At 30.7% G+C, this 27710-nt stretch overlaps 2 protein-coding genes across 11 annotated transcripts in view; one reads left to right on the top strand and one right to left on the bottom strand.

The window, feature by feature from the left end:
• LOC127276577 (uncharacterized) overlaps positions 1 to 23738 on the top strand; it is a 124263-nt gene extending 100525 nt beyond the window's left edge. For 7 of the 10 annotated variants that reach the window (XM_051297109.1, XM_051297114.1, XM_051297113.1 and 4 more), the window contains one exon: positions 23105 to 23737. In XM_051297109.1, the coding sequence (XP_051153066.1) occupies positions 23105 to 23368 (264 nt within the window). In that variant the 3' untranslated portion in view covers positions 23369 to 23737. Of the gene's footprint in view, positions 1 to 23104 lie in introns of all 10 variants that reach the window. The other 3 variants (XM_051297110.1, XM_051297117.1, XM_051297119.1) reach the window with 3 other exon arrangements.
• Positions 23739 to 25405: 1667 nt separating this feature from the next.
• Positions 25406 to 27642, bottom strand: LOC127276576 (alpha-amylase). The gene is made up of 5 exons (XM_051297108.1): positions 27281 to 27642; positions 26756 to 27186; positions 26329 to 26695; positions 25760 to 26245; positions 25406 to 25691 (listed from the first exon to the last, which is right to left on the bottom strand). The coding sequence occupies exons 1-5, from the start codon at positions 27518 to 27520 to the stop codon at positions 25680 to 25682; spliced, it is 1536 nt and encodes a 511-aa protein (XP_051153065.1). The 5' UTR covers positions 27521 to 27642; the 3' UTR covers positions 25406 to 25679.
• Between the last annotated feature and the right edge of the window lie 68 nt (positions 27643 to 27710).

The following is a 27710-nucleotide window of genomic DNA, read 5'->3' as shown; positions in this document are numbered from 1 at the left end:
TCTAAATAAACGTGTGGTTGATTTTAATAAATTTTTCAACGTCTGAATTCGATGGAATTCGATGGAACCAAACCCTTGGTTGATTCTACCAAAAAAATTAATTTCAAATTCTTTCTTCACTCGAAAAATTTATTAAAATAAACCAAACGATTATACTTATGGCAAATAAATATTTTTTTTTACTCAAAATTTTGTTTAAACCAACAAATTGTGTTAATACAAAAAAAAGTATATTTGGTTCAACCAAAAAAAAAAAATTTTTTAATTTTTTTTACTAATTTTCAAATAAATTGTGATAAAAAAAATCTTTGCCATAATAGAATTAAAAGATGCCTAATTAAACTCATTATCTGAAAAGTTACCGTTTTCACAATCTCTACATAGTTGTGCAATTATCAGGAATAAATAAATTAAATTACATTATTAATTATAACCACGAGGAATAATTGAACAATGGACAGCAAATAAGGTAAAAATATAAACAACTTGTGTGTCACATATTATATGTGAATATATAAAGTTTTACTTGAATAAATGAACACAAGTATAAACGAGAGCAAGGAGTATTTATACAAAAAAAAAAAAAAAAAAAAAAATGAAAAAAAAGACAATGTGTATGGCATATCACATGACGACACTTTCTGTGCTCCACCTGCCCGTCAACGTTTACAACTGGAACCGGTCGTTAATTAGCGCAATAGCCGTAAACGAATGGGCACTTGGCTTTCAAGTTGCGTAATTAAGTATTTTATCCATAAATGCAATATTATCGTGAAAATGAAAACGACACTTTATTTCAAATTTTCTTTTTTTTTCCCCCATGTCAAAATAATATAATTAAAAATTTTTGAGAAAAAATAGTAACTTTTACTATACTTACAAAGTAAAACGAAAATTTCGAAAATACTATTTTCGATAACAGAAATTACCAACAGTTTTGAATTTACTTTGTATAGTAAAAATTACTTTATTTTAATTTTTCTTATGTTAAGATAAAACGCTGTAAAAAAAATTTTTTTTTTTTTGTTTCCCTGAGAATGTAGGAATTGATCGTTAATTAATTAACACAATTATAAAGTATTGTGAGAAAAGCCATAGTTTAATTTCATGTTTCTTGTGCGGCCATATAAAGGGAGAGAGAGAGAGAGAGAAAAAAAAAACCCCCCTCGAAGGAAATAGAATCGAAGGTGGAGCATAAGAGAGAAACACATACACACACACATACACATGATAGTTTCGAACAATCGAATTAACGTTCTAGAATGTTAAATAATGCGACGATAGGATCGCCGATTCGATTTACTCGTGCTCCATTTTACTGCCTTCTTCTTTTTTTTTTTTTTTCTTTTAACCCTCTCACCACCTATTTCACTAACAGACGATACTATAATTGCCTTAATTACATATCTCTTACTCCTACTGGAGTATTATTTATAAGATAATTTTAATTCACAAGAATGATTTAATTAGGTTTATTACAATAAATAAATTTCATTATTCAAATATTTGAAATTTTTCAATTTTACATTCTAAATGAATTTACTTAATTCTTTTACATTTTTATAATGGAAAATTTATTATTCTCTAAATCTGAATTCGTTAAAATTTTAACTAATTTTTTTTACTGATAGTTTTTGCTTTTAAATTAGTATAAATTTAACTAAGGGGCCGTCCATATACCACGTGGACACTTTAGGGGGGTTTTAAAAAAGTTTGAAACGAATTAGTAAAATTTAACTAAGCGATAAAACTATTTGTAATTCAAAAATTTTTACTAATACGAAAACAAAAAAAAAACTAATTGAAATTATTTCAAAATTTTACTGAAAAGCAAAAAAAATAGTTCCAAATTCCAATTAAAATTTTGGAGTAAATTAAAAAAAAATTGACCATTGTCAAATAAATATTTACTTGAACGAAATATATGAATTTTTAACACATTTTTTTTAATTCAATCGTTAGTTTAATAGCAATATATTTATTTGGTTGATTTAACCAAAATTTGGTTGTTTCAAACAAAAAAAAAAAAAAACCTTTTTCTGAATTTTTTCCAAATCAATTTTTGTTCATAGGTCAAACTGAATTTAACCTCCTTAAGTCGACCACACACGTTGTATCTCGATTATGCGATACCCCGTTCTCTTTCACGGCACTCGAAAGAGAGCCTCTCTGCTCTGCATCTATCAGCCGATTCACGGATCTTGATGCAAAATGCCTTCAATGCTACTAAACTGTCTTCTATGATATTTCATAGTAAAAATTTTATTTTAAAACATATAAGACACTCAGAAAATGTCTTCAAAAAATTGTCTCGACTTATTTCATTGGTAAAAATATCTAAAAAAAAAAATTACGACCAAAATTTATGACACCAGAAAATGTCTTAAAAATCAAGTGTCTTAAAATAAGACCATCGTTTTTTGCAAAGAATATCAAAATTGTTACACTTTCAAATCTTTATTTACACTGCTAAATGTCTTATTTTAAGACACTCCTGATTTTTAAGACGTTTTATGATTTTTTTAATTTCGCCCAATGGCGGAACGTCTTTGATTATTTTACCATAATGAAATAAACCGCGCCAATTTTAAAACTGTGTCTTAATTACACCTAGAGAAATGCTATATATTTGTCTTAGCCAAATAAATATTTATTTGATTCAAATAAATTTATCGATTATGTATCAGATTAGGAAAAAAAACGCAGTATTTGATGGATTATTATCATTTTTATTCTGGGAAAGGGTTTGTAGAGATTATTCTTCGAAGGGGGGCCAAGGCGTGACCCCTTCTTGCCTTTGCGCGCTCACTAAATCGTTTCTCTCATCAACGAGACGCGACCGATCTTTGAAAGACATTTCCCAGAACGACGATAATGAGTGAATATCAGCTACGACATTCCCAATAGCGGCGCTTCAATTAGCGATCACAGAACCGCATCGATTCATACCAGTGATTCTCAACCTTAACCCCCCCCCCCTCCTCCCACTCCCCTCCTCAATAATTAATTATGCTTTTTATTTTTTAAATTAATTCTCGACGAAATTTTATATTTTTTTTCCAAACCTTCTATTTTTTTTTCTATTCGCAAATATTGTAATTTTATTTTTATTATTATTAGTTTTTTCTTTATCTAATAATTTTCTAATATTAGAGAGAGAAAAAAATCCCTATGGATGATGCAGAATATTTCTTAAGAGAAAATATATTTTGGCAAAAAAAAAAGAAAAAAAAAATAATCTGTCCAGCAAATATTTCAAATTGAATTTACAATGCCGCTCGCGTGTAAACAGATACTCGGGGATTATAAAACCGCGCGCAAAGAGGCACATAAATTTCGTCCCACGAAGTATTATTTGACTATTTACAAGTTGGGAACGATTCTTTCTTATTTCTCATCGAATGAAAAATTAAAAAAGGTATTAAATGCTCGTTGACAGCAAATTCTGTACGAATAATATAAATAATAATAATAATAATAATAATAATAATAATAATAATAATAATAATAATAATCAAATCAAAATGATCTTTCTGTATTGGTACCATTGTAGGACTAGTATTCTTATAGAATTGGTACAGTTTTAGGACTGGTACCCTACTGTTCTTGTACTAGTATCGATCCGGTACCGTTCTAGGATCGGTACCGCATTAATTTGCCCAGGTACCAATCAGGACCTTTTCTAGAACTGGTACCATACCGATTTTGTCTTGGTACGGTACTGGTGTTTTACTGTACTGGTACCGATCTGGTACTATACTATATTTGTCATCGTATCGTACTGTTTGGACCTGGTACCATACTGGTATTGTATTGTTTCAGTATTGGTACCATTCTGGTACCATTTTAGGACTGGTACCGTACTGCTTTTGTACTGGTACCGATCTGAAACTTTTCTAAGACTGGTACCGAACTTTTTTTGTCCTGGTACCGTACTGGTACCATAATTTTTCTGTATTGGTACCGTTCTAGGACTGATACCATACTGGTACCGTATTGTTTAAGTATTGGTACCATTTTGGTACCGTTTTAGGACTGGTACCATTCTGGTACCGTAACGTTTTTGTCCTGGTACCGTAATTTTTCTGTATTGGTACCGTTCTAGAACTGGTATACTGGTACAGTATTATTTCAGTATTGGTACCAATATAGTGCCGTTCTAGTACTGGTACCGAACTGTTTCTGCAGTGGTACTACAATTTTTCTGTATTGTTACCAGTCTAGTACCGTTATAGGACTGGTACCGTACTGTTTTTGTCGTGATACTGTATTGGTACTGTTATTTTTCTGCATTGGTACCGTTCTCGAACTGGTACCGCACTGTTTCTGTACTGGTACCGTACTTGTACCGTAATTTTACTGTACTGCCACCGTTCTGGTACCGTTCTAGGTATGGTACCGTAATTTTTCTGCATTGGTACCAATCTGGTACCGTTCTAGTACTGGTACCGAACTGTTTCTGTAGTGGTACCACAACTTTTCTGTGCTGGTACCAGTGTGGTATCGTTATAGGACTGGTACCAGTGTGGTATCGTTATAGGACTGGTACCGTACTGATACTGTTATTTTTCTGTATTAGTACCGTTCTTGAACTGTTACCGTATCGTTTCTATACTGGTACCGATCTGGTACAGTAATTTTTCTGTACTGGCACTGTTCTGGTACTGTTCTAGGATGAGTACGGTACTGTTTCAGTATTGATACCGTTCTAGTATCGTTTTAGGACTGTTACTGTACTGTTCTAGTACTGGTACCGATCTGGAACTTTTCTAAGGCTGGTAACAAACCTTTTTTGTCCTGGTAGCGTGCTGATTTATCTTGGTTCCATACTGGTACCATAATTTTTCTTTATTGGTACTGTTCTATGACTGGTACCATACTGGTACCGTATTGTTTAAGTATTGGTACCATTTTGGTACCATTTTGGTACTTCTAGGACTGGTACCGTACTCTTTTTGTTCTGGGACCATACGGACTGGTGTTACACTGGTATTGTATTGTTTCTGTACTAGTACCGATCTGGTACCCTTCTAGTACTGTTACCGAACTGTTTCTGCACTGGTACCACAATTTCTTTGTACTGGTACCATAATTTTTCTGTATTGGTACCGTTCTAGGACTGATACCATACTGGTACCGCATTGTTTAAGTGCTGGTACCATTTTGGTACCATACTGATACCGTAACGTTTTTGTCTTGGTACCATTCTGATACCGTTTAAGGACTGGTACCATACAGGTACCACATTGTTTAACTATTGGTACCATTTTGATACCGTTTTAGGACTGGTACCATACTGGTACCGTATTTTTTCTGTACTGGTTCCATTCTAGTACCGGCACCATACAGTTTTTTGTCCTACTACCGTCCTGGGTCTGGTACCGTAACTTTTTTTATCCTTTTAAAAAAATTAATCCTTAAAATGGAAAATAATAAGGGAAAGGGTATAAATAATAAAAATAATCGAAGCAAAATAATCTCTTTGTAAAAAAAAAAACCTAACTTTCTCTTGTAAAGAATTTAATTTTCGGGTGGGACATGAATTTTTTTTTCCTATATACACACACAGAGTATATAAGTCTTTATAATAATAATTTGTCATAAAATAAAATTTATTTAGTGATTTACAATTGGCGCTGTGCCAATTTTCACTTACGCGAGCGACGACGCATTATATTCGAGAAATTCTCAAACATCAGTGCTGACACGACTGCATTTGCATTATACAAGCCGGCGTGGTTTGCGCTCAGATTTATCCAGGACGAAACTTTATTTAGCTGTGTGTGCAGTTATACTGCGCTAAAAAAACAACGAACGAGTCGGCGCCGACCAATAACGTATGTTAATGGGAGACCGATTAACTTTCGCATTATATATATATTTATTCTTATTGCTTCTTTAGTATATATGGGCATATCTCTAGAACTTTTAAACTTTGAGATATTAGAAAAATTAATTTTTTTTTCAGGGCACATTCGTGAAACAAATTTTATTGTCTTCAGTATTGATCAAATACTATAAAAAAATTTGCGTAACTCATTTTTACACATTGTTAGGCATCACAGTGGGCCTTATTGCAAAAAACCTGCCCAAAATCTCTACATGTGTTTAAAACTGACTGGAATTTGTAACTCGCGGATTTTTTTGGTCGCTGATTACAAATGCGACGTTAGTTTTTCAAAATTCAAAATGGCGGATCCAATATGGCGGACGACTTTTAAAAAAATTGATCGAATTTGTCTGAAATTTGTTACTCCGGGGTTTTTTGGGTCGCTACCACCTTTAAAATGATTTAATGCTACAGTTTCAAAAATTTTATGGCCTATTGTTTATTAAGTCATAAGTAAATGTAGTTTATAACAATTTTTGAATTTTTTAAAATTATTTTTTTAAAAATTTTTTAAAAAATTTTGTTTGCAATTTTGGATCCACCATTTTGAATTTTGAAAAATTAAGTTCAGATTCGTAATCAGCGACCCCATAAACCCCCGAGTAACAAATTTTAGGCCAATGGGATCAATTTTGTAAAAAGTCATCCGCCATATTGAATCCGCCATTATGAATTTTGTAAAACTAAGTTCAGATTCGTAGTCAGCGACGCAAAAAACCCCCGAGTAACGAATTTCAGGCCAATTGGATCAATTTTTTTAAAAGTCATCCGCCATATTGGATCCGCCATTTTGAATTTGGAAAAACAAAGTTCAGATTCATAATCAGCGACATCAAAAACCCCCAAGTAACAAATTTGAGGCCAATGGGATCACTTTTTTAAAAAGTCGTCCGCCATATTGGATTCGCCATTTTGAATTTTGGAAAATTTAAAATTCAGATTAGTAGTCGCAGCGACCCCAAAAACCTTCGAGTGAGAAATATCAGCCAGATTTAAACACATCTATTAGTTAATACTTACTTTTCTTCACAAACTATGCGTCGGACAGTTTAGGTTTATATTCATTATTAATTATACAGTTTTAATGAAGTGTGCAAAGGTTAACTATTTTTCTGTATACTTTTATAATGCATGAGAAGAGATTACAATGAGTTGGGAGCATTTAGAAGCAAAATTCAACATGTGCTTTTCAAATATGTGGTATTTTGATTTGAGTTACGTTTTAAAATTTAATGTTTGAAGTCATTGCATTCTTTGTGTAAAGGAGGCACACATTCCTGTATGGGTTCAAATTACTTCTTATTAGGTAGATAATATAATCCCGTTGTGCCGTTACTCAAAAACCTTCGTTAAAAAAGTTATATCAGTTTAACTGCTAACTTGTAGAAATTTTGAAAAAGTTGTCTCGCAAGTTTGAAGCTACATAGTTTTTATTCAATTTGAGGCACATCATTGTTTCATGGATTTTTTAGTTCTTTACACTCCCACCGACTCCTATTGCAAGCCACAAGACACACAATGTTTCGTTAAAAAAGTTACAGTCTATAAACTAAAAAAACCAGTCAATATCACACACTAGAAACTGTCGATTTCACCACTTTAACTTACGTTCGTCATTTCCTACATAATGAAAAAAATTATATAACGCATGATACATTTAAAAAGCCCTATAATTGGTCAAATTATGGTATTGAAAAATTATTTAAAAAATTCTTAAGGTATCATAATGAGCGATAACATAAAGTTTAAAAGTTCTAGAGATATGCCCATATCCGCGATATCAGTTGAATCAATATAATGACCTTTTTGGATTTTGTACAATTATAAAAAAATCTATTTGAAAAAAAAAAATTAGAAAATTTATATAGAAGAGAATTTTTTTTGAAATTAAAATTTTATCAGTTTTTTTTTCATTTGATTTTTTTTTGGAAAATATTACTGAATTTTAGTTTAAATCTGATTCAGTTGCTAAATATTCTATTTCATCAGTGAAATTTCAAATTTAGATAAGTATAATATTGGTGAGAAAAAGCAAATATTTTCACGTTGTATATAATATAACCGCGAACTTCTCACATTCTGCGGCTTAAATCTAAGAAAATTTTTTTTTTTTAAAGATAGAATGCATATAGCAATCGTTACACCGTTACCGCAAACGTTACATAAATTAAGGGGCAAAAGAATTTTTATTTTACTGTAAAACAAATAAAATTTTAATTCAATATATATGGTTCCAAACTTATGATTTGTAGTGAAAATAAAAAAAAAAGATTATCAATTCTCATATTAGTTTCAACCAAAAATTGATTTTATAATTAATAAATAAATAAGTAAATAGAAAAAAAAATAGTAAATAAAACGATCATAAACATAACCTATAATTTTTGTGCCTTTTTATCTATCTTCAGAGCGCGTCACATATGTTAAATATTATTTTGTCACTCTAAAAATATTTCCTTGAACATATATCTCAGGTATAAATTTATTCAATAGATATTTGTTGTACAATTCTGTTTTATGATGCAGCATATGTTTCTACATTCAGTAGTATATCTGTTATGTTTGATATAAATATTTAAATCAACCCAACTATTTATATATGTATATATATATATATAGTATTCAACGTATATAGGAATGAAATTTTACGTAACGGATCTACTTTTTCGTATATATATATATACATATACATAGCCAGAGAGAGAGAGAGAGAGAAAGAGATTCTTATAAGTCTATATGGAATCCCATATCTCGATTTAAAGAGCTCTATGACGCAATTCTGCTCCCACGTATTACCCATGCATCTCTCGCGAAGAAAATGAATACATAAACTAACCTTTCCAATTCCTCTTTTCGATATAGAACATGTAAACTCTATAAGAGAGTGAGATATTAACTGTCCAATCGGTATCGCTGATCACGGTATGAGATCGAACTTCTGCGTTAACAACGAGCGAACGTGACGTGTTACTCGATCTCTTCGCGTATATGTTGCACACGATGCATAGAAATCAATGTAACAATCGATTCCCATTCGATCCTCTCTCGGATAATTATACATGAGGCCACAGTATATAAAGTGGCCTTATGAAAATTCCAACTATTTATTCAGGAAAAAAAAATTTTCAAAAAAAAAAGAAATAGACAAATAGTATTTGAAAATTTGAAGGCGCAGAACTGAGTCAATACTGGCAGAATTATTGGTACCGTATTGTGCCTGTACTATAACAGAATCGGTACCTTTTTAGTACCGTTCTGGACTGGTACCGAAATGTTTTTGCCGTGGTACCGTAATTTTTCTGCATTGGTACCAATCTGGTGCCGTTCTAGTACTGGTACCAAACTGTTTCTGCAGTGGTACCACAATTTTTGTGTACTGGTACCAGTCTGGTAACGTTATAGGACTGGTATCATACTGTTCTTGTCCTGGTACCATACTGGTACTGTTTTTTTTCTGTATTGGTACCGTTTTCGAACCGTTTCTGTACTTGTACCGATCTGGTACCATTCTAGTACTGCTACAGGACAGATACTGTTTTGTTTCAGTCTTGATACCGTTCTAGTACAGTTATAAAACTGGTACCGTACTGCTTTTGTCCTGATACCGTATTGGTACTGTTATTTTTCTGCTTTAGTACCGTTCTCAAACTGGTATCGCACTGTTTCTGTACTGGCACCGTTCTGGTACCGTTCTAGGACAAGTACCGTAACTTTTCTGCATTGGTACCAATCTGGTACCGTTCTAGTACTGGTACCAAAATGTTTCTGCTGTGATATCACAATTTTTCTGTACTGGTACCAGTCTGGTACCGTTATAGGATTGGTGCCGTACTGTTTTATATTGGTACTGTACTGGTACCATAATTTTTCTGTATTGGTACTGTTCTATGACTGGTACTGTACTGGTACCGTTTTGTTTGAGTATTGGCACCATTCTGGTACCGTTTTAGGACTGGTACCGTACTGTTTTTGTCCTGGTACCGTACTGTTTTTGTCCTGGTACCATACTGGTATCGTAATTTCTCTGTATTGGTACCGTTCTAGGACTGATACCATACAGGTACAGTATTGTTTCAGTACTGATACTGATGTGGTACCGTTTTAAGACTGGTACCGAAATGTTTCTGCTGTGGTACCACAATTTTTCTGAACAGGTACCGGTCTGGTACCATAATATTTTTCTCCTGGAACCGTACTAGTACTGTTATTTTTCTTTATTGGTACCATTCTCGAACTGCTAACGCACTGTTTCTGTACTGGTACCGATCTGGTACCATTCTAGGACTGGTACCGTAATTTTTCTGCATTGGTACCAATCTGGTGCCGTTCTAGTACTGGTACCAAACTGTTTCTGCAGTGGTACCACAATTTTTGTGTACTGGTACCAGTCTGGTACCGTTATAGGACTGGTACCATACTGTTCTTGTCCTGGTACCGTACTGGTACTGTTATTTTTCTGTACTGGTACCGTACTGGTACCACAATTTTTCTGTACTGGCACCGTTCTGGTACCATTCTAGGACTTGTACCGTACTGTTTCTGTACTGATATCAATCTGGTGCCGCTCTAGTAATGGTAACTAAATGTTTCTGAAGTGGTACCACAATTTTTCTATACTGGTACCACTCTGGTACCGTTCTAGGACTGGTATTGTACCGTTATTGTTCTCGTACCGGAATTTTTCTGTTTCGGTTCCATTCTAGGACTGGTACCGCATTATTATAGTACTGGTACCGTTTTAGGACTGGTACCGCATCGTTTTTGCCCTGGTACCAATATGGAATTTTTCTGGGACTGGTACCATTCCGATTGTTACTGTTATTTTTCTATGCTGGTACCGATCTGGTGCCATTTTAAAACTGGTACCATACTGTTTTTGTCCTGGTATCGTATTGTTTTGTCCTGGTACCGCATTGCTTCACTATTGGTACCGTTCTGGTATTGTTTTAGGAGTGGTACCATACTGGTACCGTATTTTATATAATCAACTTAAAAATCTAAATTTTCTTGTTATTTGAAGTTGAATAATTTTTTATGAAATAAAATTGTATTTTGAAATCGCTTTACCACCTACCATATATATATATATATATCTCGAATCTATATAAGTTTGGCCCCTGACATTTTCCTTGGTGTGGCGCCCACCACCCACGGTACTAAATGTCACTCCACTGAAAAGGACGTGATCGATGCGACTCTTTCTACCGATATCCTTATAAGATCCTATGTCTATATAGCAAGTCTTGCGTGGGTATGTGAATACCTGTCACTGCCGAGATCTCGAGGACAAGTGAGTACCAGTATTCAAGAGAGCAACTGTTCAACCCAATGATTTTTCTACACTTTAATCTTGATCAATGGTCGCAAAAGATAAATTCCTCTTCTTTATACATTGCAATTATTCAAAAAAAAATAAAATAAAATAAAAAAAGTGAAATTGATAAAAAAAAAAATTTTTTTGAACGTCGTAATAGATGAAAGTAATATAGATGAGGAATCTGGGATAGTATATATATATAAATATATACAGTATGTGCAATGGCCTCTGTTGGAAAGGCAACCTTGCAATGACCTGTTGTGAACCCGGGAACGGCTTTACCGCACCATAGATACCAATGCGGCGTGTCTCGGTGGCTGCCCTGAGGTATGTATCGTGGTGCGGAGACCTCCATGGCGATGGAGTTTTATCGAGAGAAAATCTACTCTTGGTGCGCGGGTATGCCCAGTAGAATGGTATATAGGAAACCATATCGTGGACGCAGACCGGACGGTGCCGCGGTCAAACGCAAGAGAGAGAGAGAGAGAGAATGAGAATACCATATGTGTTACCGTCGACCTGATACAAGATACTGCCACGTGTTACACGCTGTTCGCCACCAGAAGAAACGTACGCCGCCAATACTCTCTCTCTCTCTCTCCCAAACACAATATATTCTTTTTCAAAAAAAACAAAAAAAATACATTCTATATATAGAATTGTCCAATTTCTCTATTTGGAAAACAATATACTTTTCCATATTATTGATACAATAAACGCCAATTAAAATTTTCGCTTTCTTTATTAGGAATAAGAAAGGGGGCGCATGAATTTTTCATGAAAAAAAAAACATTAATTAGCATTTTTTTAAAAAAGTATTTTATTGGACTTAATTATTTTTCAAACGAATTTTTATTTTTTGAATTAAAATTTTATAGATTTTTTTCTTTTCATACGAATTTGTTGAGAAAATTTTTAGCTACCGAATTTTTATTTGGCAAAATTTTTATTTTTGTCATTTAATTTTTAAATGACCGAAATTTCAAAATACCGAATTTTTTATTTGTCCGAATTTACCCTGGTACCAATCAGGAACTTTTCTAGAACTGGTACCATATCGATTTTGTTCTGGTACCGGAGTGATACTGTTATTTTTCTGTACTCGTACCGATATGGTACCATTCTAGGACTAGTACCACACTGGTACCATACTATTTTTGTTCTGGTATCGTACTGATTTGTCCTTGTACCAGACTGGTATTGTATCTTTTCAGTTTTGGTACCGTCTTAGGACTGGTAGTGAACCGTTTTTGTCCTGGTAGTGTACTGTTTTATCTTGGTACCGTACTGGTACCATAATTTTTCTGTATTGGTACTGTTCTATGACTGGTACCATACTGGTACCGTATTGTTTCAGTATTGGTACCATTCTGGTACCGTTGTAAGACTGGTACCATACTCTTTTTGTTCTGGGACCATACTGGTACCGTAATTTTTCTGTACTGTTACCACTCTAGGACCGGTACCATACTTTTTTGTCCTGGTACCATACTGGTACCATAATTTTTCTATATTGGTACCGTTCTAGGACTGACACCATACTGGTACCGAATTATTTCAGTGTTGATACTGTTCTAGAACCGTATTGTTTGAGTATTGGTACCATTCTGGTACCGTAATGTTTGAGTATTGGTACCATTCTGGTAACGTTTTAGGACTGGTACCATACTCTTTTTGTTCTGGGATCATACTGGTACCGTAATTTTTCTGTACTGTTACCACTCTAGGACCGGTACCATACTTTTTTGTCCTGGTACCATACTGGTACCATAATTTTTCTATATTGGTACCGTTCTAGGACTGACACCATACTGGTACCGTATTATTTCAGTGCTGATACCGTTCTGGTACTGTATTGTTTCAGTATTGGTATCATTCTGGTACCGTATTGTTTGAGTATTGGTACCATTCTGGTATCGTATTGTTTCAGTATTGGTACCGTTCTGGTATGGTTTAAGGGCTGGTACCATACTTGTACCATATTTTTTCTGTACTGGTATCGATGTAGTACCTTTTTAGAGCTGGTACCGTACTGTTTTTATCTTGGTACCATATACTAGTAACAGGATTCGGTTTACCGTATTTTAATTTGTCCGAATTTTCAAATGACAGAATTTCCAAATTACCGAATTCTAATTTGTTCGAATTTTTAAATTACAAATTATCAAATTTTAATTTGTTCGAATTTTTAAATGACAATTTCCAATTCACGGAATTTTTAATTCATATAGGAGTTTTTGAGACGCCGAATATTCATTTGTCCGAAATTACAAATGACCGAAAAAACAATTGACAGTAAAATTTCGGCACAACATTTAAAAATTTACACAATTAAATATCATCAAGAAAAGCGTGATGGGGCAGATTATTTAATTTGTCACACTAATATATATATTTTTTATATATATTAGCACGCAATGCGTATATTTGTGAATTCATGGAGAAATGAATAATAAATAACAAACTATCTTCTCTTTGAAAGATTAATGCGCGCGATTTACATGCAATGTCATCATGTAAAACTAATTGTAAATTATAGGCTCCTGAATAGAATATACACTTGTTTATATTTTGCCGGGGTCATTAATTATGCGCGCCTCAGTAGCACACATATTATCCACAAAAACACCACGATTTCACAGTTTGTATATATATATATATATTAAAGGGATATAGAAAAATTAATTTTCCGAAAAATTTTCATGTAAAGTGATTTACACAAGTGGAAACAAAAAAATTTATTTAATTCAAATAATCGATTACTATCAAATAATTATTTACTAGAATCAAATTATTTTTTTAATTGAATTAAATAATTTTTAATCAATAATTTCTCTATTTGAAACAAATATCATTTAATTGACTAAAATAATAATAATATTGATGCAAATAAATATTTAAAATTTAATATTTTTTTTTTTAATAAAAAAATTTTTAATTTTAAATGATTTATTTCTTAGATAAAGAAAACAAAATTCACTAACGACTATCAAGAATTCAAATTAGCTTAGAAAGTTCAGGTTCATGACCGTATTCGAATCAGTAAATTTGCATCTTTCAACTAACATTCGATGAAACGATAAAATGAGAGAAAAATTCAATTTCATATCACGTCAACTATTTAAATAATTTGGTTCAAGTAAATATTTATATAATCAAATAATCAATTACTTGAATTAAAAAATATTTTTAGTGTGGCAATTTTTGGCTAGGGAAATAAAAAAAACTGTTTCCGAAGTAAATTCTATTTAAGGAGTCCAATTCCGGATTTTTTTTTTTTTTTAGAAATTACTTTAAATTTTTTTTCTCGTAGTTTTAGAAAAGCAAATAAAATTCATTTCTCAGTGGTCCAAGTAGGCATTAAAGTCTCCTGAATATCGCCTCTCGTTTATCAGACAAATTCAAGTAAAAAAATTAATTTTCAACTTTTGATAATTATAATAGAATATAATATATATATATATATATATATATATATATATATATATATATATATATATATATATCGTTAAATAAAAAATACAAAAATATAGCTAACGAGCGGCACTGTAAAGCTAATTGAAGAGGGAGGTGAACAGTCACCAAAAAAAGAGGAACAACGCCGGATATACTGACAGCTCAGCAAACTCTTTTCAAGAGTCAATCACGCTTATCAGAGCGGAATCGACAAAAGTCGCGTCGACAGTGCAAATTCAAATTGTTCTTTTTTTTACTTTCTTCAATTAAATAGAAAAAGAGTTTTTCAATGCAAAACATTGATCCCAAATTTACACCTTACACCTTCATAGAAATGGTTTTTTGAATCACTGAAAAATTTTTTCTGCAACAGACGAAAAATTTCTATATTCACAACATCAATATTTACCATAAGTGCAGTTAATTATATATAGAAATATTTTGTTTGGAACAGCTAATTTTTTGTTTTCAATGTTCAAAATATCGATATAATTTGAAAATTTTTTGAATTATGATTCATGAATGTCAGAATTCACTCGTATATAGGAAAATAAGTTATACGGAATGTATATATATATATATATATATACGGATGACCGAATGCGCACGTACGATTTCTTGGAGCTTTCCTGGTATTTACCCGAAGTTGATGTACCGATAAGGTCGCTATGAGAAAAGTACCGAGTCCCATGACCCTTCTAAAGGCCCTCTGATCTTTATTTCAACTGAATGCGCGCAAAGCAATGCGTCTCTTGATGCCATATAATAAATTTACGTGTAGAATGCATTTACATACACGACCTCGTTTCCAGATCTGATGAAAGCACATTTGTGGACAGTTTTCATATTATATGAATTCAATGTTTAAACAAATTTCTTTTTTTTTCCCAAGATCTCTATATTGATTGTGTACTGCAAAATTCTCTTAGCATTATAACCAACAATAACAATAATAACAACAACAACAACAACAACTGTGAAATATTTTTGCCCTGGTCTTGGAACCGTAATATTTCTGTATTGGTACCGTTCTAGAACAGGTATTGTACTGGTACCTTATTGTTTCAGTATTGGTAACGTTCTAGTAACATTTTAGGACTGGTAACTGTTTCTGCAGTGGTACCACAATTTTTCTGTATTGTTACCAGTCTGGTACTGTTATAGGACTGGTATCGTACTATTTTTGTCCTGGTATCGTATTGGTATTGTTATTTTTCTGCATTGGTACCGTTCTCGAACTGGTACCGCACTGTTTCTGTACTGGTACTGTACTTGTACCGTAATTTTTCTGTACTGGCACCGTTCTGGTACCGTTCTAGGAATGGTACCGTAATTTTTCTGCATTGGTACCAATCTGGTACCGTTCTACTACTAGTACCAAACTGTTTCTGCAGTGGTACCACAATTTTTGTGTACTGGTACCAGTCTGGTACCGTTATAGGACTGGTACTATACTGTTCTTGTCCTGGTACCATACTGTTGCTATTTTTTTCTGTATTGGTACCGTTCTCAAACTGGTACCGCACTGTTTCTATACTGGCACTGTTCTGGTACCGTTCGTGGACTGGTACCGTAATTTTTCTCCATTGGTAACAATCTGGTACCGTTCTCGTACTGGTACCAAACTGTTTCTGCAGTGGTACCACAATTTTTCTGTACTGGTACCAGTCTGTTACTCCTAAAGAACTGGTACCATACTGTACTTGTCCTGGTACCATTCTGGTACTATTATTTTTTTGTATTGGTACCGTTCTCGAACCGTTTCTGTACTGGTACCGGTCGGGTACCATTCTAGTACTGCTACAGGACTGGTACTGTTTTGTTTTAGTCTTGATACCGTTTTAGTACCGTTATAGGACTGGTACCGTACTGTTTTTGTCCTGATACCGTATTGGTACTGTTATTTTTCTGCATTGACATCTTTCGCGAAATGGTACCGCACTGTTTCTACAGTGGTACCACTATTCTGTGTACTGGTAACGTATTCTTATAACCGTTTTAGGACTCGTACCTTACTGTTCCTTTACTAGTACCGATCCGGTACCTCTCAAGGACTGGTACCGCACTGTTTTTGCCTTGGTACCAATCTGGAACTTTTTTATGATTGGTACCATACCGATTTTGTCCTGGTACCGTACTGGTACTGTTATTTTTCTGTACTGGTACCAATCTGGTACCATTCTGGTAGCATTCACACTGGTAGCGTTTTAGGACCGGTACCATAGTATTTTTGTCCTGGTATCGTACTGTTTTGTCCTGGTACCATACTGTTTTATCTTGGTACCGTACTGATACCGTACTGGTACCATAATTTTTCTGTATTGGTACTGTTCTATGACTGGTACCATACTGGTACCGTATTGTTTGAGTATTGGTACCATTCTGGTACCGTAATGTTTAAGTATTGGTACCATTCTGGTACCGTATTGTTTCAGTATTGGTACCATTCTGGTACCGTATTGTTTAAGTATTGGTACCATTATGGTACCGTATTGTTTGAGTATTGGTACCATTCTGGTACCGTAATTTTTTTGTACTGGTACCACTCTAGGACCGGCACCATACTTTTTTGTCCTGGTACCATACTGGTACCATAATTTTTCTGTATTGGTACTGATCTATCACTGGTACCATACTGGTACCGCATTGTTTGAGTATTGGTACCATACTGGTACCGTAATTTTTCTGTACTGGCACCGTTATGGTACCGTTCTTGGACTGGTACCGCAACGTTTTTTTTTTAATTTTTCTTCATTGGTACCATTTTGGTAGCGATATAGGATTGGTACCGTAATGGTACCATAATTTTTCTGTATTGGTACCATTTTAGGACTGATACTACACTGGTACCGTATTTTTTCAGTATTGGTACCGTTCTGGTATCGTTTCAGGACTGGTACCATACTGGTACCTTCCTTTTTTCTCTATTGGTACTATTCTAGTAGTGGTACCGTAACGTTTTTTTTCCTTGTACTATAATTTTTCTGTATTTGTACCGTTCTAGAACAGGTACAGTATTGGTACCGTAATTTTTCTTTATTAGTATCCATCCTGTAATATGCTAGGACTGGTACCGTACTGTCACCATACCATTTAAGAACTGGTACCGTACTGTTTTTGTTCTGGTACTGGTACCGTTTTGTTTCTCTACTGGTACCGATCTGTTTTTTCATTGGTTTTTTAAAATAATTATTTAGTACAAATAAATATTATTTGTCAAGGAATAAAAATTATTTGGTACAAATAAAAATTTATTTAGCGAATATAAAAATTATTTGATAAAAATAAATACATTTATATTTAATATAATAGTCAAGTAATCGATTTTTTTGAATCAAATAAATTTTTTTTTCCAGTGTATAATATTTCTATATAGTACATATAGACAGCAGGGAAATTTCTCGTTCATTAAAAAGTATTCTAAGTGATTATATACATTTATAAAGTTCTTTATAAAAAAAAAAAAGAGAAGAAAAAAAAAGAAAATGAAAAAAAAAATGAGACTCTCTCCTTTCCTTTTGATCACGTATAATATGGGATCTATGTAGATGAAAGTGGAGAAACGATGAAGATCTAAAGATGTAAGAGTACATATGTGTATGTGGCAGTAGAAGAGCGTGGCTTCATTTGCTGGTTAGTTATGCTAATATCGACTTATAAACCCTTCATTACTGTGAGCAATTAATACGCTCTGGTTGATCCTAGTCCAGCGGTGCTAATGCACTTCGATGTCTCTTAATTACACGCTGACAGTGAATCTTTTCAATATCGATCAGCGAATAAAAATCTCATATTGTATATATATATAACTTTGAAATCTTCAACTTCTTTTCAAGTTAATTTTTAATTTTAATTATATTTAATTGTTTTACATAAATTTTTTTTTGCATTTTTGAAAATTAATAGCAAATTCTAGAAAAAATTTCATTTTTATAAGATGAAATTCAATTTTTATTTTTAAAATTTCAATATAATAATAAATATTATTATATTGAAATTTTAAAAATGAAAATTTTAATAAATATAAAAATTTTACTATTATTGAGAAAAATAATTGGAAAAGTTTTCTATTAAAATAATTTTACTATTATTTATTTTTTCTTTTGATTTTTTAAAAATTCTGAATTTTCTTTTTACGCTTGCAGCGTATACATGACGAGATCGGTGGTTAACCGCGATTTCCTAGATCGAGATCGTTACTTTTTTTTGCGGTTATTGCGCGAAACTAAAAAAGAAGAAGTCTCAAAACTATATCGTAATATGAATCTATTTTGTCGTTACATGGAGAAAAATTTCCAATAAAATTTTATATATATATATATATATATATAGAAAAGTAGGTGCAAAAATATCTTTATACGGAAAAGAAAATAAAAATATCTAAAAGTTGTTTTTTAGAGAATATTTCAAAAAATTTTCATATAAAAATTTACAACCAAAAAAATGTTTCTTTGAATGAAAGAAATCACAGAAAATTAAAAGGCATTAAAATAAGCTGCAACGCTTCTTATTTTAATCCAATTTTGCTTATTTTAATATCAAAATGGATTAAAATAAGCAAAATTGGATTAAAATAAGAAGCGTTGCAGCTTATTTTAATGCCTTTTAATTTTCTGTGATATTTCTTTAAATTAAAAAAATGTTTTTTAATCAAATAAATCTTTTAAATTAAAGAAAACTTTTCTTTTCAAAATTCGAACACTATTAATTATTTTAATGATTGAGAATTAGCGAAGGAAATATATTTTATAAAAATGTCTCTCTCTCTCGAGATAAAAAAAAAAACCAATTATAATCCCGGAAATATAAACTTTGATTTTCATTTAAAAAAATTAATTATTTTTCACGCACTAATAATTTTATTTCATTAAATCATTAGTAGAAATTTTTCTAATTTATTAACATTTAAAGAAATTAATGAATTAAAAAAAAAAAAATGCAAAAGAGGAAGATCGTAAATAAGAGATGAATAAAAAGTCAAAAGAGGAATGGGAGTAACATTTACGTATATATATATATATATGCAGATATACATAATGAAATTGCAATCCATAAATAACGTAAATTGATGTTAAAACAGTTGCGTGGCATGACGACGAAACGTTGAATGCTACTCTTCGTGTCGGAAATGAGCGATGAGCCTATTATACAGCAGAAGTCGTGCCTCCGTGCAACCGGTGCTTTATTTCGGTGCAGATTCCGTGTATATCTTTTCTGAAAGAAAGCAAAAGAAAAAAAAAAAAAAAAAAGAAAGAAAAAAGAGAGAAAAAGAGAAAAAAAAAATTGGAAAGAAAAAGAGAAACGAGTGGAGGATCGAATCGGAGCGAAGCAAATGGAACGCATGGCGTGGCATGCCATGGTGTGGTTGGAAAAGAGTTGATCTGGTTAGGTGGCTTTGCTTCGTTCTCCAGCTCGACGCGACCGGTCGTAGAGGTGAGAGAGGCGCACGACGACCTCGACAGCCAGGGCGTGGCAGGTCACTCTCTATATATACGCACTCACACACACACAAACAAGCTTTTGCCACCAGATTCTTCAATTTCCTTTCCACAATATTTTCTTCGCAATTTATTATTTTCACAAAATAAAATAAAATAAAATTTTGTTACAAAAATTAGAAAACAAAATTAAAATTAAAAAACAAAATTAAAATTAATAAACAAAATTAAATTTGAAAAAAAAATTTAATAATATACAATGAAAAAAAATTATTTGTTTCAAATGAAAGATAAAAATTACTTGGGAAAAAAAAATCTTTATCTGAAACAGCTATATTTTTATCTAGAATAGCGAAAATTTTCCCTATTTTAGTGAAACATTTCGCTGTTCCAATGAAACTTATTGCTATTTCAGGTAAAGATTTTTTTTCCCCTTTATCAAATAAATATTTACCTAAATAATTTTTAATTGTATTAAATAAACTCTATTTTTGAAAGCAATAATTTCGTAGCGCATATTTATCCCATAAAAATAGTTAAAAAAAGAATTTTATTGTACATAATTATTTTTTTAAACAAATTTTCATTTTTTAAATTCGAAGGAATTTATTTTCAAACGAATTTTTAAGTAAACAAAAATTCTTAATTAACGAATTTTTAATGTAGTGAATTCATAAAAGCGACGAATTTTTTTTTTATTTGTCCGAAATTATAAATGACCGAATAAATGCGATTTTGATATAAAATTTTTTTTAAAAAAATTTTTGGCGTTTAAAATTTGACCAATCAGAAATTATTCAAAAAAAAAATCGTGATTGGTGAATTTTGAAAATTTCTGCCGAATTTTTTCTGTTATATTTATCCCATAAAAATAGAAAATAATTTTATTGTACATAATTATTTTTTTAAACAAATTTTTCATTTTTCAAATTCGAAGGAATTTATTTTCAAACGAATTTTTAAGTAAACAAAAATTCTTAATTAACGAATTTTTAATGTAGAGAATTCATAAAAGCGCCGAATTTTTTTATTTGTCCGAAATTATAAATGCGATTTTGACGTAAAATTTTTTAAAAAAAATTTTTGGCGTTTAAAATTTGACCAATCGTTCAAAATAAAAAAAAAATCGTGATTGGTGAATTTTGAAAATTTGTGCCGAATTTTTTCTGTTAATTTTTTGTTCGGACAAATTAAAAATTCGATACATAAATTTTTATTTGATAAAAATGGTGGTATAAAAATTCTGTGTATTTTCGTTTAAAAAGCGAAATTCTAATTCGAAAAACCAAAATATCTAAAAAATAATAATTCTTTAAAAAATTCTATCTGTTTAAATTTTTTTTTTTTTTTTTTTTTTTTGTAGCGGAAATTGAAAAAAAATTATTTGAAAAATGATTGAATCAACAAGAAAAAAAAAAGTCGATATGATTCTTTTCCCGCAAGTATATATATATATAGGATGTGACAAGAATTGAGAATAGAGGTCAGAAATTTTTCGAGCTGTAAGAACCAGTTGCTTTTTAGAGAATCAAATATCTTTCTCTCTCTCTCTCTCTCCTCTCGAGAGATGTGCTCCAGCAGTTTTCTTATTTTCGAAGAAGGTCGACCATGTTTTTATTAGAGGCAATCTTTAATGGTCGCTAACCCGAAAACTTTGCCAACCAGAACTTTCTCAGGATTCTTTTATATATATATATATATATATATTATGGATTTATGTCTTGAATTTCAATCGATTTTGCGTGAGAAGATTTTAGAATTTAAAACAAATAAAGACGCGCAGGGCAAGAAGAAAATAATTAATTTTTTTATGTATGAAAATTTTTTTATAAAATATATTTTTATTATTAATATATTATATAATAAAATAAAAATAAAATAAAAATAAAATAAAAATATAATAAAAATAAAATAAAAATATAATAAAAATATAATTAAAATATAATAAAAAAATATAATAAAAATATAATATAAAAATATAATAATAATATAATAAATTAATTATTTTAGATTTTTATTTTGAAATCTAATTTTTTTTGAAATTCTTATTTTGTATATATATAGTTGCGTTTATAATATTGAGAAAAGATATATAATAATTGATACAGAGAGTCTGAATTGCATTGCCCTTAGAGAGTTTGGAACTGGGTGGAGAAAATATAGGTTGTCTTCTGGTGGGTCGAGCCATGGTCGCCCGCGGCGCAACACGTAGAAAAGATATATTCTTCGCAAATGCAGCAGCAGCTGCAGCTGCTCTCGACACCAGTTGAAGATTCGCTATATTCCATAAAGAGGATCAGAAAAACGATTTGTTAACAAAAAAAAAAAAAAAAAACCAACAAATTCATGTTCGTGTATCGATAAATTCAAAAAAAATTTTTTTTTTCGAATTTGTCCCACGAAAAAAAAATAATACAATTCTCTTTATTAAATATTGATTATTTTTAATATTATTTTTATTGTTTTGGAATTTCTATTCTTTTTTTCTTGTAAAAACTGATTGCGAAACATCACCCGAAGGAACACATTTTTTTTACTATGTAATTTAAGGTCATTATATACTCACATTGTTGAAGTATACCCTTAAGGCGCGTGGATTAGTTCTGAAAGTATTTTTTTTTTAAATAGAATATAAAAGGAAATAATTTTTTTTTTTTTACATTTTTGTTGGAAAATGTAAATAAAGAAATGAGATTAAAAAAAATAACAATCTTGGAGAATCAAAAAGAGAGAAACGCGTGCTGAAGAGAGACCGGTTAGTGCCTCGTTGTTGCGTGTTGAATTCGCATTACAGTCTGAATATTTCATTCATAAAATGGTGCTGAACCTTGAGTACACTCACAATTACCTTCTCTACCACTTCATACAACTTTCAAGCTGTGAATGAATCGTTTTTCCGTTACATTCTTTTTTTTCATTAAACAATATTTGAAAAAAAAAATAATTTTTTCAATCAAAAAAATTTTATTAAAATTAAAAATAACAAAAAATTTTTTTTTGCAGAATTTTCGAGAAAATCGAATTGACGGAGCGTCATTGCCTTTATTGTCAGAGGAACATTTGACGGGACCAATGGGAATGAAATTGGGTCCAGCGTTAAAATTGAGAGCATTATTGGCAAGAAAATTGGGAGCCTGTACAGTGTGTCTTCACTGTGCTCATTGTCATCAAACGCCACTTCCGGCGCTTAGTGTAGCCGCTGCAGCAGCCGCAGCGGCAACCGCAACGCAAACGTCTGGTAGACGGCCCAGCAGTACCGGAAACTGACAAACAATGGCGGAGACTCCAATTGGGTCCGAATTAACGGAATTAACATCAGACCCAAATCGAGCTCTTAGGATAGAACGACGTTTTCCACGACCGGTTCGCAAACCGGATGTTGTCTTCAAAAAGCCAATAAAGCAATAATAATGATTCTTATCCTAAGAAAAAAAAAAAAAAAAAGTCTCTAATTTGTAATTTAAAAAAAAAAAAAAGGAGACTCCGCCGTCAGTACCTAATTTGAAATAAGTCTTTATTGATTTGTGCCTGATTCTTCTCTATTATAATTAAAAAATTATATATATTGAAAATGGTACTTAAGAGTAAATTACCAATTTTTTCGATTATATTTACCGCGTGACGCACGTACAAAATACTTTCATTTTCTGTGATTTATTTCTATTTTTGTCACAGAATTAAATTTACAAAAAAAATTAAGTAAAAAATATTCTCTAAATTTCAATTAATGAAAATTCGTTCACTAATTCAATTTTGATGTTTCAATGAAAAATTTGGTTTTTTAAAAAAAGTATTCAATTCCTAAAAATGGAAATTTCCAAATACTAAAAATAATATTTTACTTTATTAGTAAAAAAATTGCTACTTATTTGCAATAAAAAATTCTTACCAAATATTTTACATAAAAAAAAAATAATGAAAATTTTTTTTAGTAAAGTAAACGAATTCCCACTAATTCAAATTTTAGAGTACAATAAATTCTGAGACAATGTGATTAAAAAAAAAAATACGACTGTTATTTTTGTCTACCTTTTCAATATTTATTGCTATAAATAATTAATTAATAATTCATATTAATAATTCATAATCGCATATTATCTTTCTCTATACTTTTTTTTTAAATATACTTTTAGTTTAAATATTGACTGATAATTATAAAAATATTCATTATATTTATATTTCATCACATTTTTGAATACTCAATTATATTTAATCGCAGAAAAACTAAATACTCACGTACGTTACGCGGAAATGAGGTAGAAGAAACTCTTAGTTACCTACCTAAAAAATTGACAAAAAAAATTTTTTTGAAAGAATGTGTGTATAAATGAAAAATGGTGAAAATGTATCTAAATTTAAAGAAAAAAAAAAAAAGTGCAATAAGTTATATCACTTGTGAATGGAGTACTACTGTTTTAGTTCATAAAGTAACATATGTAATTATATACACAATTTGCTCAAGTCGTTGTTTCTTTTACATATTTTAATTAAGTTTTTATAATTATTAATTTTTTTCGGATAAAATTCAAAACATATATATAGATAATAATTGATTAAAAACCAATCAGACAATAAAATATCATTTTTTTTTTTTATAATGTTTTGTTTCTGTTTTTTTTGCAAAAATTTATAAACTTAGTTTACTGTGTATACAATATTAACTATATATTATTTTCAATTGTAACAAATTTATTTATTTAAAATGTTAAACGTTGCTTTATTCATAACAGAATTAAAACATAATATTAGTGTTTAATTTGTGCTGAAAAAGTACAAAAATAAAAAATAATAGTGCGCCAAGTGAGAGAAATAGAGTGACAATTATATATTATCAATTTGCAAATTTCAAATCGAGCAGTATTTTTAGAATTATGTACATTAGCCTGAAAAAACTTTACTTATAAAATGAAAAATGTGCGCACAATAAAAAAAAAAGTCAGCGAAATCTTGTTAATAAATACTAATTGATAAAACAAAATTAATGTAAAATATTTTTTTGAAACTATATAGAATTGTAAATTTTTTATTAAAATATAAAAATCAATTTATGGAATTAAAAAAAATTGTGCGAAACTATAGCGGCTCGGTACTTGTGTACATACTGCTTAGGCATTTATTTATATTTGCGCTTCTATGTGAAGAGATTTTTTTTTAGTATTTTATTTAGAATTTTTAGGCTAAATATAGAAAATTTAAAGAAAATAAGAAACGTGCGGAATGAATGTATGAAGTGTTGCGGCTATTTTGTGATAATTCTTTCTCTATCATTATTTCCTTTTTATTTTCCGCTCTTATCTTTCTCTATTTTTTTTTTTTTTTTTATAATTTACTTTCTTTTTTTGCATTTTTTTTTTAAACTGGTCTTCGCAAATTTGTCGTGTATTACTTTTTATGATTAACGATCATATTTTTATGTATAGTAGAAATTAATGGTGAAAAGAGAAAACACAATATACATACTTTGTTTCTGTTAAAAAATAAATTTGTTGAAAAATACATACATGTATTTATTTCTTTTCCAGACAAAAAAAAATGCATCTTTTTTTTTTTAAATAAATTCTTCCTAGTGATAAATAAATTATTCTCTTATCTGAAAAATAAAATATTATTTTAGAAAAAAATAGAGTAGAATATTTGTGATTCTTTTTTTTTACGTACATTTATTTGAATTGCAAGAACACCATCAAATTCATTGTGTTTTATTGTTATGTGAGCGTTACCATTTTCAACATGAATTTTTTTTCCCGTACATTTACCATTAATTAAATCACCTGAAATAATGTCACAATAAACGCCATTTGGAAGGCAAACATGAAGTATTTTATCTAAATCATGTTTCTCTAAATTAATTGCAATAAATCCAGAATTTCCACGACAAAAGCTAATTTGATAATTTCCATTATCCCACCAGGATTCAATTTTTGTTTTATTTACTGTATTACGAAATTTCACCATATTATAAATTTCACGCCAACGATGTTCACAAATCCAACCATTGCCACATGTGTTATCTGCTTTTATATCAGGCGATAAAATATTTTCATTCTTATCAGTTGGTGGTCCACTATTAAAATCAGTAAAACTAAAAGAACTCATTACACGAGGAATGCCATAGGTGTGTGCCAACATAAATGCAACAGCAACCTGTAATTTTATTTTTTTCGAATTATATAAATGGAAAAATTATAAAATATTGAAACAAAAAAAATAAATTAAAGAGAATGAACCTTATATAATTTTGAGTCTTTGTATGTTAAAACAGAATTAGTATTTCGTTGAGTATCGTGATTATCAATAAAAACTAATGCATCCTTCGATGGTAATAGTGACCATTGTTCACCCCAATTAATAAGCCATTTTAATGGATTATTTCCTTTAATTGCATTACTTAATTCCGCCCCATATTTAAATTCAGTAACAACTGCCATTTCATTGTATTCTCTTTTTGAAATAATTTCCGAACCATAGTCAATTACTTCTTGATAAATAAATGGTCGAGAATTTTCTTTAAATCCAAAATCGGTGGGTAAATTTTTTAATTTTGAATAAATTTCTTTGAGATCCTTTGGCCACATATGTTTTGCAGCATCAATACTGGAAAAAAATTCTTTTTCTTAAAAAACCAATATAAGGAAATAAAAAACAAAAACTTACCGAAATCCAGCCACTCCAGCATCAATAGCAGAATTCATAAAATCAATCATTTTATTTCGAACATAATCCTGTGATTGATCTAAATCATGTAAACCAACAAGTTGACAATTTCGTACATTTTTTGGATCCGTATAATTATTAACATCGCATTTTGAATTAAAATTATTCCTCCTATACGGTACAGCTGGATAGTAAAAATTTTTTGTATCAGCCGTTGAACCACCAGTTCCTAAATTTGTTGGTTGATCACCGCTCATATGATTTAATATAATATCAACATAAATTCTCACTCCGGCATTATTACATTTTTGTAGCATATTTTTAAAATCATTATCATCTCCAGATCTTGTTTTCCATTTATAACTTATCGGTTGATAACGCTCCCACCATGGTCTATTTGTGACGATTACATTTTCTTGAATTGGTGAAACCTAATATAAGTTTAGAAAAAAAAAAAAAAGAAGAAAACGTTAACAGAATAAGGTAAAAAAAAAATTAATTTTTATTATATTATTAATATTTTACCTGTACTCCACCAAAACCAATTGGTCCTAGGAATTTTTCACATTCATCAGCAATATCTGACCATTTCCATTCAAAAAGATGAACCATTGTATCATGGCCTTTCACATAATGAGGATTATGATAAGCCATCACTAATTTTGAAAACACCAATATTGATAGAAACAACATTTTTATAAAAATGAAGACAAATTTTTTATTGTCAATGAAATTTATATATGAAATTATTGACCCAATTTTCATTAATTTGTGAAGTACTGCAGGAAAATAATAATTTTCTGCATATTGACCTTACATCAACGATATCTAATCAAGAAAAGTTATTATCTTTTTTTGCGCACTTAAGCTCTACTGCAATCTTGTAATTAATCTTGAATTTGTAATATTATAAATTATAGTATTTATATCAAACATGCATTTGATAATAACTGTT

This window comes from Leptopilina boulardi, unplaced genomic scaffold (assembly GCF_019393585.1).
Source record: "Leptopilina boulardi isolate dan_hultmark-lab unplaced genomic scaffold, ZJU_Lbou_2.1 LbouV2_150, whole genome shotgun sequence".
Classification (NCBI taxonomy): Eukaryota; Metazoa; Arthropoda; class Insecta; order Hymenoptera; family Figitidae; genus Leptopilina; species Leptopilina boulardi.
This window is presented reverse-complemented; position numbering and strand designations above follow the sequence as displayed.

Excerpts from the sequence above, each read along its gene's own strand:
- LOC127276576 (XM_051297108.1), bottom strand. The coding sequence starts at position 27,520 with ATGAAAATTGGGTCAATAATTTCATATATAAATTTCATTGACAATAAA. Across the intron at positions 26,696-26,755 it reads GCTGGAGTGGCTGGATTTCG|TATTGATGCTGCAAAACATA; the intron begins GTAAGTTTTTGT and ends ATTTTTTTCCAG. Across the intron at positions 26,246-26,328 it reads AAGACTCAAAATTATATAAG|GTTGCTGTTGCATTTATGTT; the intron begins GTTCATTCTCTT and ends ATAAAATTACAG.